Raw genomic sequence first — 15,081 nt, forward strand, 5'->3', positions numbered from 1 at the left:
TCGCACCCAAACAGACATACAGAGAGTCATACACACATACATACATACAAGGAGGGGATGGTTAAGTGGTTTACGTGCAGGCGCAGAGTCCAGGAGGACGCGGGTTCGCGTCCCGCCCGCTGCCTCAAGCTTGATTTTTTAGTCACCGCCGTGTGGCTTAAACCCAGTACCCACATGCTGTCCTGAAGACCATTTATCAATCCGGTCTCTAGATTCTTTCTCTGAAAGAGAGGATTAAAATTGAGCTCCGGGGGGACAGCATGAACTATGCAAGATGACACCACTATAAACACTTGCCTGAGCCATAACAGGCTGCCGACCATCAGGCCCCACCAAGAAAGCCTACCGGCGCCATAGGCAGAAAGTAAAATAAACAAACGAACATATATATACATACATACATACATACATACAGACAGACAGACAGACAGACAGACGCTTAGATAATGAGTGACCGTCGGAGGAGTTAAAGTGCAAAGGTAGCAGAGGTGTGTCGTAGTTGTTGTTGTTGTTGTTGTTGTTTTGGACCCGGAGCATCCTAATGACGGGGAGGGAAAATCTGGTATGATTTTTCTTTCTCCCTCTGTAACTTTATAAATTCATATCTCAACTGATTAATTCTTTTCTACTTTTTTTGTCACCTTTTCATTCGTTATCATTGGAACACGTTTCATCAAAGTACAGAAATTAAAACACTTCTAAAAACAAATTGATTCATTCTCTCACTTCATTTATTTGTTTGCTCATTCATCCATTTATTTACCATTGTTTATTTCTTATTTGTTTATCTTTATCTATTTACCGTTGCGTATTTGTTGTTCGTAAGGTTGGGGGCATACGCAATAGCTACGCGTGACCTCGGTGCTTATCTCCGTCACAGTAACCCTTGAGCGGCCGAACGTGCCAGATTGTCGTACTCAGTTTCTCATATTTTCCGATGTCCAACCCAAAAACTCTCCTGTGGCCCAATAACTAGCTTTTTATGTTGTTATCGTTGAAATGGTTAATTATTCTTGTTTCCTGGTGATATTTAAAGGGTGAGAAGCCGGGATAGGTGATGCTCTGAGTACGATAATCTGGCAACGGTGCTTGAGTCTATGGTGGGCTGGTTCCAACGTTGCCAGATTGTCGTACTCAGTTTCTCATATTTCCCGATTTCCAACCCAAAAACTCTCCTGTGCCCCGATAACTGGCTTTTTATGTTGTTATCGTTGAAATGGTTAATTATTCTTGTTTCCTGGTGATATTCAAAGGGTGAGAAGCCGGGATAGGTGATGCTCTGAGCACGATAATCTGGCAACGGTGCTTGAGTCTATGGTGGGCTGGTTCCAACGTTGCCAGATTGTCGTACTCAGCCTCCAGTGTTTGCCGATTTCCGACCCCAAAAGCTGCCTCCTCGACCCCAATAACTGCCTTCATATTTAGTTATCGTTAAAATGGTTAATCATCGGTGTTGTTTGGCAATAGCTATGGCTTAGAAACCGGTAAATACGAGGCTCTGAGTACGATGATCTGGCAACGGTGGCTGATCCTCACTTACCTTCTGTATATTAAAAAGACTTGGAATCGGGTTATGCAGATGACGGTAGAATGTCTTGTCCTTTGTCCTTTCGTCTCTACCTCTCTTCATCTTCCTCTGTTCTTCCGCGCACTTTATATATACACATCAAGACAACTCTCCACCCGAAATTGACCTCTCTTTTGGCTACTCTTTACTTTTGTCTTTTATGGGAGAGGCGAGCAGCGGGCTTTTTTTTTGTACCCTTTTTATTGCCTTTGAGCCGTGTCCTCTGATGTAAAAAAAAAAAAAAAAAATAAATGAATAAATAAATCGTAATTTCCGCTTCCTTCCACTCCTTGTTTCCCCCTCACACCCCTTCGTCATTTACTGTGCCGGGCTTATGAATATCGAGGAGTGCGTGTGTCGGAGTGTGGGACCGTGAGGGGCTGGAGGAAGAGGAGGGTGGAGATGGAGGGTGTGGGGGGGGGGGTTGGGGGAAGGAAGATGATGGTTGAGACGTGAGGGTTGGAGGAAGGAAGATGATGGTTGAGACGTGAGGGTTGTGTGGGAAGGGAAGTAATTCTCTTTATTTTTGTTAGTTAAGGAGGCAGCTCAAGGTCAAAGTAAATAAAAGAAACAAAAAAACCACTGCCTCCTGTGTGGCTCATTAAGTATCGAGGTTGACGTCGGTATAATCAGAAGCTTCCGCCGGTATAGTAATAATTTCCAAAGGGCGAAAAGCAGATTAATCGCTTTATAATTACTTTTTTCACGCTCAAAGCACAGAGGCATGATCAAACTACCTCCAGGCTCACACAACTACTCATGGAAATGCCCGCAACTCCTGGGAAAGCCTTGGTGAATGTGTGTAACCATATTAACAGTTTTCAAAGGCTGTAAAAGGAGATTGATCGCTTTATCATGACTTTTTTTCACGTCCACGGCACAGAGGAATTGTCAAACTACCTCCAGGCTCATAAAACTGTTCATGGAAATGCCCGCAACTCCTGGGAAAGCCTTGGTGAATGTGTGTAACCATATTAATAATTTCCAAGGGCTGTAAAAGGAGATTAATCGCTATATTATGACTTTTTTTCACGTCCACGGCACAGAGGCATTGTCAAACTACCTCCAGGCACTCACAACTACTCATGGGAATGCCCGCAACTCCTGGGAAAGCCTTGGTGAATGTGTGTGCTTGAGCCCCGAAATGTTTAAGGATACCGAGTCCCCAAGAGCTGTGCAGAGTGTTACGTAATGACTGGCCTGGTGGTGCGCGATGCCCCTCCTCAGCGCCGCTCAACACGTTACGGAAGATCAGAGTTTTAAAGGACAGATTCCAGACTCGGGATGCCTTCAAACTCTAAGTCGTCTGCCCTTTTTATTCCCCTTTCGTGGCAAAACTCAGCAAATTGACAAGAATGAAAACCTGTCACATTTTCTTGACGACAAAGTTTTCGTTCCTGTTTTTTAAGTCTGCTGCGTCTCCGTCATCCCATAACGCGACAGCCACGCCGCCGCCAGGCACAGAGGCGGCCGCAGGAGATCGGAGGCCACAGTGAGGGGACAAGGAGTCATTGGCGTCCACCTCGGAGGAGCTGCGTTACTCGACCCGCCTCCCACACACGAGCACTGCGTGGCCCCGAGGATGCTCCGTTGTGGTTAAGTGACGAGCGGACGAAAGATTTTCAATTTTTATTATAAATTACCTCAAATGGATAAAAATACAACATTGTTCATGGATATGTTTAAAGCCTTAATAAATATGCCTAGTTACAACACTCAGCGTTACGACACGTTCAGTTTATCTCCCGAACGTGCCCCCGAAGCCTCCCTGCGCGGGCTTGCAGACGCGGTCCTGGAGGCAGGTGTCGTAGCAGCACTTGTCCGAGCCGCTGCACTGCCGGTCCTGCCGGCACGGGGACGGCGGAGAGAAGTTCCTGGTGGGGGGGCACTGGGGCCGCACCGGCGGGCACTGGCCAGGCTTGGACCCGCCGAAACCGAAGCCACCGAAGTTGCCGAAGCCTTGGTTACCATGGTGACCGCCATGATGACCGCCGAAGCCTTGGTTACCAAAGCCTCCAAACCCTTGGTTGCCATGATGACCACCTTGATGACCGCCGAAGCCTTGGTTACCAAAGCCGCCGAAGCCTTGGTTACCAAAGCCACCGAAGCCTTGGTTGCCATGATGTCCGCCGAACCCTTGGTTGCCGCCAAAGCCGTGCTGGTGTCCGCCGAAGCCTTGGTTCCCGCCTAAGGGGCGGCCTCCGTTGAGGATGCCGCCCAGCAGAGACTGGCCGGCGTTCACAACTGACGCCAGCTGGCCGGGAGAGAAGAACCTGGTGTTGACATCCTGGCCGCCGCCGCCCGTGGCCCCGTGCCGGGTCTGGCCGGGCGAAGCGGCCTTGCCTTCGTCGGAAGAGGCAGGTTTGGCATTCTGCGCCGCCGCCGCCGCCACCAGCACCACCACCACCAGCAGGGACTTCCTCAGCTTCATCTGTGGGAGAACACCGACAGTCAGAACAAATATACACCCGCAGCCCCGCCATCTTCCACTATATGTGTGCCCCCTCCTTCACCTCCCTGCCCGGGGCCTGCCTAGACCTCCGCCTGCTCCGTCCATCCGTGCCCCACACTCCCGCAGTCTGCCCTCCACATTACTCCCAAGGTGGATTTTATTCCCCACACAGGGGGTTCGTGGCTTCACACAGCCCCACACTGTCGTGAGGTGCAGGCCGGGACGCGGGCCCCGGCACCACGGCGGGCAGCACGAGGCTCGGCGCAGAGCAGGTGGCGAGGCACTCACCTCAACAATAGACACTGGCGGACTGGCTTGTTCCGGCGGACGGCAACGACTCCTTTTGTAGCTGCGACGGCGGCGGCCTTGACTCGGGCCTCCAGGTGCTGCGTGGATGCCCTGAGCCCGATTACTATCCCTGCGGAACGCCCCTCCCACCCAGCGTGACCTCCGTGCCGCCGCAACCGTCCTGCGTCTGTGCCCTGACGCCGCCAGGCCCGTGTGGGCGCCCCGCCCACACGTGCCTCACCCCGTGGCCGGCCCGCGAGGGTCGCCGAGAGGCCGGAAAGAGCCCTGCGCGGCCGTGACCTTTGTTGACGCTGCTAGGAAGTGAAGGGCCCAGTGCACCCCCCCCCCTTCCCCTCCTCCCTCCACCCTCTGTCTCCACGCAGTGTTAGGGGAATTACCCACCGACCTGCAGCCTGCATAAATCTACCTAACTACCTGCCTAAGCTTACCTAAACTTACCTGGACGTGCTTACATAGATACAAACATACAGGCAGGTAATACAGACAGACAAACACACAAACACATACATATATGCTTAGGTTCATACACATATACATACATACATACATATATAAATACATAAATACATTCATAGGCAGTAGTACTCATATACAAGCTGCTATTGTTGTCGTTGTTGTTGTTGTTGTTGTTGTTGTTGTAGGAAGAGAGATCATGGAGTGGGAGTGGGGAAGAGGCGGGGCTGAGGGCTGAAGGATGGGTTGAGGAAGGGGGGGAAGGGAAGGGGTGAGAGGGGAAGGGTAGGAGTGAAGGGAATGGGTTGGGGAAGGAGGTGAGGGGAAGGGGAAGGGAAGGGGGGGGTAGGAGAGAGGAAGGGGTGAGAGGGGGAGGGAATGGGGCGAAGGGAGGGGAAGGACGGAGAAGGACGGGCTGACCTTCAATGTTTTCTAACCACTTCCACTCCGGCTTCGTCCTGTTGTGTAGGATGCAAGAGTATCCTTCCTCTCCTCTTCCTCCACTTTTTTCCTCTTCCTCTTCCTAGTTTTTTCCTCCCCTTCTCCTTTTATTTCTCTTTTTCTCCTCCTCCTTGGTTTGTTTTCTTCTTCTTCTTCCTCCTCCTCTTCCTCCTTGGTTCGTTTTTCCCTCCTCCTCCTCCTCCTCTTGTTTTTTCACCTCCTCCTCTTCTTTTTTTTCCATTTTCTTCTCCTCTTCCTTTTTTCCCTTTTCCTCCACGTCCTCAGTGTCTTGTTTTCTTTCTTCTCTGCCTTCTCCTAGTCTTATTTTTCCCCTTCTCCTCCTCTTTTTTTTCTCCACCTCCTCTTCCTTTTTATTCCATTTTCTTCTCCTCTTCCTTTTTTTCTCTTTTCTTCTCCTCTTCCTTTTTTTCCATTTCTTCCACGTCCTCAATGTCTTGCTTTCTTTCTTCTCTTCCTCTTCTTAGTCTCATTTTCCCCCTCGTCCTCCTCCTCCTCCTCCTCTTGTTTCTTTCTCCTCCTCCTCTTTCTCCTTCTCCTGTCTCTCTTTTTGCTGTCTCCTCATTTTCTTTCTCTCTCGTCTAATTCAAAACAACATTCCTATTATGGGTCTCAAGCAGTCTTCTTTGCCCTTTGTTGTCGAGACCTCTTGGTGCTCCTTGCTCTCCTTCGGTCCTGTCAAGCATGAAGGATATTTGCCAGATTATCTAACGGCGTGAGAACTGATAGTTATCCTTAATCCTGAAGAGCGCTAAGTCATGCATCTCTTGTCTTGCTATACGACTGATATTTTAAACGTCATATAATGTGGCTGTTTTTTTAATTTTTTTACTTGTTTTGAAGGCGTGTTTAGCTGGTTTTGTTGATTTTATGCAGCTTTCTACGAGTGAGTTTTTAATATATTTACTGAACGCTGTGAAAATCCATCTCTTCTAATTCCATCTCAATAAATTCTGAATCTGTTCCGCATGTTGTCGCTCTAGTATTTCCATTTCTTTTATTCTTTCTATTTCATCAACTTATTCTTTTCTTTCTTCCTTCCTTCCTCCCTATATTCTTTCCTTCCTTCCATCCTTCCACCCACAACAATAGACTAAAGGGAAAAATAATTGTGAAACCTCTGTGTCAAGGTAGGTGTAAGCTGTAATGGTAAGAGTATCACATAGAGAGAATCCAATCCCTTTAACACAATCTGAAGCCTTTTAAAACCCTCAGACGGCAGCAGTATTTGAAGAGTAGCTCCCCCCAAAATGAATGGTCTGTATATAGTCACTGCCGACCTCAATATAGTTACGCCGCATGATGGATGTTTTAATTATCGTCTATATATAAATTCTACCGTAATCTGGAAGTGGTTTTATTTCTGCCACATAAAACTGACTTCATTCATTCCTATATTCCTTCCTTCTCTCTTATTCTTTTCTTCCTTCCTTCCTTCATCCCTATATTATTTCCTTCCTCCCTTCCTGCCACCCACAGCAATAGACTGACTAATTTTTGGGTCGTCTGCATATAGTTCTACCGCCGTCTGAGGGTTGATACACTCTAAACTCCTTCTTCATGCCTTCCACCCACGAGCGAGCAACAGGTGACTTTCAAGAGTGTCATAAGTGGTTTGTCTTCTCCTTGGTTTGCGGTTTACTCGTCTCTTCCCACGTCAACTTTTTTTGTTGTTGTTGTTTTCAGTTACATATATTTTAAAAGATTCTGAGGTGATTTTTTTCTTTGTTTTCTTTTTGTTATATCACCAATTAACTTATTTTTTCTTTCTTGTTCAGTCAGTGTAACCTACGTGCTGACGAACCTAAGAAAAAAAAGTAACAACACACACACACACACACACACACACACACACACACACACACACACACACACACACACACACCGCCACCCCTCCCCCCCCCCCCTCATACACCTGCACTATTTCCCTATCTCACATACACATATATTGAAGTTAAAGAATCAAACAGGTAAATAAACAGGTAAATAAGAGAGGAAGAAGGAAGGAGGAAGGAAAGCAGAGAGGGAGATAGCTGGGGGTGGAAGTGAAGGAAGGAGGGACTGAAGATAGGGGGTAGGTAGGGAGGTAAGGTAGATAGGTAGGTGGGCAGGTGGGCGGGTGGACAGGTAGAGGTTGGTCAAACGGGTTTTTCGCTCGCAAGGTTTTTCGTCTCCATCGTTGCCACACTTCCCTGAACCATCTCTTGTGTTTCTCTCGTATCTTTTTTTTTATTCTTTGTGGTTACTATGCCCTTGTGAGGTGAGGCAACGTTTCGCGAGGATCGGGTTTTGCACAGAGGAGGATCTACGTACACATATGCGTCGTTTGGGTACTTTAAAGCGATCCATAAGAAGGCGACTCGATTCCTTTTCTTTATCGGTATCTTTCTTTAAAAGGCGACATATTTTTTTGATTGTTTTTTCTGTGTAAATTCTGCTCATGGGTTATTAGTGGTTCGGGGACCTTCTTTTTTTTTTTTTTTTTATACACGTACCATTCTTGTTTTTTTTTATAATCTTATTAGAACTTGTTTGGCGCCTATAAGTATGTCAGTTCGCTGCGTAGCTAGTTGTGGTTCTTCTTATTTTTCAACGCAGATTTTTTTTTACATCCTCGCCTATAGCGCCGGTAGGGTTTCTTCAGGGGCCAGATGGTCGCCCCAAGCCCGTCATGGCGCAGGCAATTTTTTTTTTTTTTATAGTGGCGCCTATTCTTGGCTCATGCTCTCCCCGGAACTCATTCACTGGACGGTTTCTTCTAGAGTCCGGGTTGATGGACTCGGCGGTGACTGAAAAATCCCAGGTGGTAGCGTGGGGATTCAAATCGACGTTGTCCAATGGCGTAGTGAATGTGAGCCCAGCACGCTAACCACTCAGCCACCGCCTACCCCAGATTTCTTTCATTACTGCTCGTATGAAATGGTATGTATGAAGAAGTGTATCGAGAATGTATAATGTATAAATGCGTTAAAATGTATAAATAAACACGTTTTGAATAGTTTTTTCTCCACCCACATAAAGAACATTGCCTTAGCCTTATAGATATTAATGAAGAAAATTTACCGTCTTACCAGCTATCAATTGTTAGTGACTTAGGCAACTGGCGTTCATACACACACAAAAAAAGAGAAAATAATGACAAGGATGTTTGCTGAATTGGTATAAAGGAGACAATGATATGGGTAAAAAAAGAGAAAATTGAACCCCTTGAAGACGAAGTGAAATGCGGAAAACAGTGAAATGAATGACCCCCAACCCCTACAAAAAAAAAAAGACAGAAAAAAATGGTAGAAAAACAAAGAATTAGGAATATACAAACGTGGAAACAACAACAACAAAAAAAACAACAACCCAGCATCACTTCCACCCATCCCCCGAAAAAAAAAAGTAGAAAAACCCTAGAAATACAGGTAAGAAAAGAAAAGCAGACAGGAAAAAAAAAAAAAAACAGCCCCCCTCCCCCCCAAAAAAAATGGAAGCCAAAAACAACAACACTTGCAAAATAGAAAACAAACAAACGGATAAACAAAGAAAACAACAACAAAACAAAACAAAACAGGAAAGGTGTGTATACTAGAATGACCCAACACGTGACGGTGGGATCGAGTGGCAGGTAAGGTGTTGGGCAGGGGCAGGTTTTGGGCTAGTTGTGGGCAGGTTTTGGGCTAGTTGTGGGCAGGTTTTGGGCTAGTTGTGGGCAGGTTTTGGGCTAGTTGTGGGCAGGTTTTGGGCTAGTTGTGGGCAGGTTTTGGGCTACTATTGGGCGGGTATTGGGGCGAGTTTTAGGGTGGGATGAGGCGGTGGGAGTCGTTGCTACGCTCACTTCTTCTTCCTTCTTCTGTATAATGTTTTCCTTGAGGCTGTGGTGGTGGTGGTGGTGGTGGTAGTGTTAGTTGATTGGTTCTTTCTTTCTTTCTTTCTTTCTTTCTTTCTTTCTTTCTGTCTTTTCATCTGTTTTCTTTCTTTTTCTTTGTCTTTTTCTTTTCCTCTGTCTTTCTTCTTTCTTTGTCTTTCTTTCTTTCTATTTTTCTTTTTCTTTCTTTCTTTAGTTAGTTAATTAGTTAGCATTTTATTATTTGTTTGTCTTTGGTTAGTTAGTTAAATAGATAGATAGATAGATAGATAAATAGATAGATAATCGGTTACTGTGTGTGTGTGTGTGTGTGTGTGTGTGTGTGTGTGTGTGTGTGTGTAAAAGGCTGTTGCTCTCATACACCTTCTTTTTGTATGCGTGTCTTTCAAGTCATGCGAATACTTTTTTTTTTACCTTCAGGCCTCTTTTTTTCCCCTCGCTCAGAAATTTTTATAGTAGCGCTTTTTTTGTCCTCACCTGAACTGCGTAGCGCTCCCTCACCCCTCACCTTCGCCTTGCCCTTCATAACCCTCAACAGCTGCTCTTCTACGTCCGTATTCTTTGGACCACTGTCACAGTTCGCCACGATGGGTTTGTTGGGGCCGCTTCCACAGTCGTTTTGTTTGTTTTAATCGTTACCAATGGCTGTTATCGCTGCTATAGTATTTCCACATAAAACTGGCCGATGAGGTAGTGGCGGCTGCGGGGTTAGCCTAGCACCGCACTCTCAAAACCTCTCGCTTCCTCTGCAGCCGCCACTACCCCATAGGCCAGTTTCACGTGGAAATCTATAGCGTCGATCGCCGCCATTGGTAACGATCAAAACAATCAAAACGACTATGAAAGCGGCCCAAAGCCTCCAAACCAATACCAAAGACTTCGAAAATTCCTTGTATAGAGTTCGGTGTTCATATTTAAAACCCGTTAGCAGCGACGGGCCCAATTTGTGCCATGATAAAGACCCCCCAAAATAAGATGATGCATAAACTGATCACAAATACGTTGATACATATTATGGAATGGTTTGCGTGAGTGATGATTTTTTCTCCTTTTTCTCGCTTAGAGGGACCTTTAAGAAACATGGTCCCCGCAGCTACCGTTAAGTTACGAAAGTTGAGGATACCATACGGGAAATCTCTTGTGTATCTGGTGTTGCATCGATAACCTAACCATTGTGGAGTGTACAAGATTAAATAGTTTGGTTCGGGCGATTACGAAGCCACTGTGTTGGACTGTGAAATTGGCCCTCACGCGCTCCTGGCTCCTACAACAAACATTTCCAAAGACCACTCAGGAGATTAGTTGCGTTCTCAGGAGTGCTTTTCACATTCATGGTGCAGAAGCCTTGCCAAACTATCACCAGGCTCATAAAACTACCCGTGGAAATACCCACCACAACCTCTGCCCTGACTCTCGAAGAAACCGTCCAGTGAATCAAGAATGAGCTCCGGGGGGCAGCATGAGCCAAGCATAACTGGAGCAACTATAAAAACTTGCCTGCGCTACGACGGGATTGGGCCGACCATCTGGCCCCTGAAGGAAGCCTACTGGCGCTATAGCCGGGGATTAATATTTTTGCTTTGTTTTTTGCTTTTCGCTGAGGGTGGAGGAATATCTGCTCTTGTATTTCCTCCTCCTCCTCCTCCTGGTGAAGAATTTAGCAGGCACGAAGGGAGGAAAGTTGTTCTTGTTGTTGTTGTTGTTCCCGTTGTTGTTGTTGTTGTTCCCGTTGTTGTTGTTGTTGTTGTTGTTGTTCCCAGTGGCTCTTTATCTCCTCCGTGGCTCGCTGGGTTACCTGTCCGAGTCTCGCTGGCCATGCAGGTAGTAGGGAAGAGACTCATTTAATCATTCTTGTCTTACCTGTACCGTTTGCTACCTGGGGAATCCTGGGGAAGGCAACGCTGGGTGGGTGTGGTGACCTAGTGATTCTTTTACGCCCAACGCCATGGAAATACCCACAACAACCTCTACAAATAGAAATACCCACACCAACCTGTACAAATGGAAATACCTACAGCACCCTCTACGACAGCCTTATCTCAGACGCTTTCAAATCTCACAACAAACACTTCCAAAAGGCCACAAAGGGATTGAGAGATGAGTGCTTTTCACGTTCATGGTGTAGAAGCCTTCGCTCATAAGACTACGCATGGAAATACTACCCACAGCAACCCCTACGAAAGGCCTATCTCACACGCTTTTGGCTCTCACAACAAACATTTCTAACGGCTACAAAAGGGAATTAATCGGTTTCTCATGAGTTGTCTTTTCACGTTCATGGTACACAAGCCTTCTCAAACTATCACTTAAGTTGAATTGATAGCTGTTTCACCTTTTACTAGCTTATAAGAAGAGAAAAGCCTTGTAGTTTAATGCCTTGGAAGTTAAAATATTATCTACGTTCTCTCTGGACTTCCTTAAACTTGTAACTGTTCATATGTTCAGTCCCTTATGTCTACTTCCCTGACTAAATCAAGGCCTTTATTTTTTTAGCACTTGTCCCCTACCATTGTATCTTTTTAGTTTCCTGGTGCTACTTCCACATGTATCCTTAGTTGTATAATCACACTCTGTACTGCCTGGGGGTTGGGATGGCATGTTCCTCCCTTCTCCTTTGTTGTTTTCTTGCATCAATAAACTATCAATCAATCAGTCTGTTATATTCACCACGGGCTTAAAGGAGAAGGAAACTTTAGTGCCTTGGAAGCATAAATATACTCAACTCTTTTCTAAACTTCCTTAAACTTGTAGCTGATTTACTTTCCACAAGCTAAAATAAGAAGAAAAGCACTGTTGTTAAATGGCCAAAAAGCAGAGAAGAGAGCCGTAGATACATGCCCAAGAAACTAAAATATCCTCAATGTCTTTTCTGTTGAGTGTTAGTTCAGAAGTCGTTATGTATAGAGGGAGGAGAGAGAGAGAGAGAGAGAGAGAGAGAGAGAGAGAGAGAGAGAGAGAGAGAGAGAGAGAGAGAAGAGAAAGAAGAGAGAGGGGAGAGAGAGAACATTCCTGGACGATCTCTCTTCTCAGGGCACAATGTAAGGGCACAAAACTGGTTCTCTAAGTCACTGTGGGTCGCCTGGAGGCCTGAGGGAGCTTATATAATCAAGGGAGGGAGGGAGAGAAAGAGGGAGGGAGAAGGGGGGTGGGGGTGGGGTGGGGAGTCCACTGTTTCCTGATCATCTCTTTTCATGGTCTCTCTTATCATCTTCGATCCTGCAAACTCATCCAGACTCATTATACTGTCTCGTCACCCGCTTACGATGATGCTACCCCTGCTGAGATCCTGGGCGTGGCAGGGTGTGTTTCAGGAGTGTTGGGAGAGGCTGGGTATGGGAGGGCATTGGTAGGGGAAGGAGAAGAAGGGAGCAAGGGGTATACAAGGCGTTTCAGGGATTTTGGAGGGGAGAGGCTGGGAATAGGAGGGCATGGGTAGGGAAAGGAGAAGAAGGGAGCAAGGGGTATACAAGGCGTTTCAGGGATTTTGGAGGGGAGAGGCTGGGTATCGGAGGGCATGGGTAGGGAAAGGAGAAGAAGGGAGCAAGGGGTATACAAGGCGTTTCAGGGATTTTGGAGGGGAGAGGCTGGGAATAGGAGGGCATGGGTAGGGAAAGGAGAAGAAGGGGAGCAAGGGGTATACAAGGCGTTTCAGGGATTTTGGAGGGGAGAGGCTGGGAATAGGAGGGTATGGGTAGGGGAAGGAGAAGAAGGGAGCAAGGGGTATACAAGGCGTTTCAGGGATTTTGGAGGGAACAGGCTGGGAATGGGAAGAAGGGCGCACGGGGTATACAAGGCGTTTCAGGGATTTTGGAGGGAACAGGCTGGGAATGGGAGGGCATGGGTAGGGGAAGGAGAAGAAGGGAGCAAGGGGTATACAAGACGTTTCAGGGATTTGAGAGGGAACAGGCTGGGAATGGGAGGGTATGGGTAGGGAAAGGAGAAGAAGGGGAGCAAGGGGTATACAAGGCGTTTCAGGGATTTTGGAGGGGAGAGGCTGGGAATGGGAGGGTATGGGTAGGGGAAGGAGAAGAAGGGAGCAAGGGGTATACAAGGCGTTTCAGGGATTTTGGAGGGGAGAGGCTGGGTATCGGAGGGCATGGGTGGCGGAGAGGGGAGGAGGAGGAGACGTAGGAGGTATAAAATAGGTTACTGAAGCTGGCGTAGTGTTTAGGGTTGTTGCCAGGGGTGGGAGGGAAGGGAAAGAGTGTAGAAGGTGATATAAATGAGTGACTGACAAGGGTGAGAGAGGAGAAACAGGGTAGAAAGGAATAGGAATAACTGGGTATATATATGTGTGACAGGGATGGAAGAGAATGAATTAAGATGTAAGGAGTTAAACACTACTTCTAAACTAACTGCCCTAACGCTCTTTTTTGTTTTTAAGAGCGGTTGGAAACGAATGATAGGGATTGCTAAAAGGGCTAACAGGATATATATAGGCGTTAGAAAGAGCTGTGTATATGTGACAGGGGTAGGAGAGGAGGGCAAGCTATAAGGGATTCGGAAACGCTAGATACGCATGACAGGGGAAAAGATAAGGGATCAGAGAGTATGGGCATGGACAGGCTGGTATACATGACAAAGGTATTAAGTAGAAACAACAGGGTACGGAAGGGGTTAGTGGAGAGTCCGGGTAGAGAAGATGGATCAGGTAGGAATGGGGAATCTTGGTATAGGCGTCGAAGGAGTTGGAAAGAATGAAAACAAGGTGAGAAAGACGATGGGGAAAATGAGTTAGGTGTTTAGAGTAAGATTAGAAGCTTGGTGTAGGCTTGGCAGGTATTGGGAGGAATGGGAACAGAGTAGGATAGTAGAAAAGATGGGTTAAAGAAAAAAAATGACGATGATTAAAATGAAACAGAAAAAAAATAGAGAAGAAGAAGAAGAGGAAGAAAAAGAAGGTGATTGATTGATTGATAGTTTATTGTTGCAGGTAAACAACAAAAGAAGGTGAAGTCGGAGTACAGATGTGAAGAATGAGTATGTCTTAGCAAAGATTGGAAAGAATGAGAATGAGTAAAGGTTAAACAAAAGGGAAAATGAGTTAGAAGAAATATAAGCAGGTGAGATACTGAGCGGAGGAGGAGGAGGAGGAGGAGGAGGGGGCTAATAACATAGATGCGTAGATTGAAGAGCACTGAGTCATAGATGAGGAACAGAGGAGGAGGAGGAAGACTTATTAGCGTTCAGACGTGCGTAGAAGAGGAAGAGAAGTGAGCGGAAGTGAGCTGAGGTTAAGGATGCAGAAAAAAAAAAATATTAGAGTTAAAATACAGGAGGAAGAGGAATGGAAGAGAGGAGAGCGAGGGAGGTTTAAGCTAAGAATCCCCCAAAAGAGTGTAGAGGCGACGAAAGGAAAGGGAGGGGGGGAGAGAGAGAGAGGGAGGGAGAGCTGTCTAGGATGCCTCTATAATGATGTATAGGAAGGATAAGAGAAAGGAAGGCATTAGGGAGTTCATTATCTAGGAGATGGATGTGAGGGAAAAAGGGAGGAATGGAGGAATGGGGTGTCCAGAAGGCTGAGGGAGGTGAAGGAGGGCTAGAAGATAAAGGGAAGGGGGCAGGAAAGGGGACAGGAAGGGAGATAACGCCATATTACAACGAACATAAGGGAGTTTATATATATAGAGCCCAAAGGGAGAAAAGGGAGGGATGGTCAGAGGGGGGTGAGAGAGGGGTGGGAGAGGAAGGGAGATAGAAATTTAACGAAGAATATAAGAGAATGTAATGGAAAAGATTGAAGGAAAAGGAGAAAAAGGGGAGAGATGGAAGGAGGGTTGACTAAGAGGGATAGGAGAAGAGGAAGGGAAGGGAGAGAAGAGGAGATGAAGAAGGAGAGGAATGAACACAGGACGGCAGTGCTTTGCTACGCTTCATCACACAGGTTATATAAACTCCCACCAGGTGTCAGCAGCCTCTCAACCCTGGAAGTCATAAAAAAATAAACGCTGGCCGCACTTGACGTCACAGAGCAGGTGGTGACTACTC

General features: G+C 46.5%; 1 protein-coding gene across 1 annotated transcript; it reads right to left on the reverse strand.

Moving 5' to 3' along the window:
• Positions 1–3,181: 3,181 nt before the first annotated feature.
• LOC127003453 (acanthoscurrin-2-like) lies at positions 3,182–4,513 on the reverse strand. Its single transcript, XM_050870161.1, has 2 exons — positions 4,308–4,513; positions 3,182–3,998 (listed from the first exon to the last, which is right to left on the reverse strand). Exon 2 carries the CDS (start codon positions 3,996–3,998, stop codon positions 3,306–3,308), a length of 693 nt encoding a protein of 230 aa, XP_050726118.1. The 5' UTR covers positions 4,308–4,513; the 3' UTR covers positions 3,182–3,305.
• Positions 4,514–15,081: the final 10,568 nt, after the last annotated feature.

Source organism: Eriocheir sinensis, chromosome 25 (genome assembly GCF_024679095.1).
Source record: "Eriocheir sinensis breed Jianghai 21 chromosome 25, ASM2467909v1, whole genome shotgun sequence".
Classification (NCBI taxonomy): Eukaryota; Metazoa; Arthropoda; class Malacostraca; order Decapoda; family Varunidae; genus Eriocheir; species Eriocheir sinensis.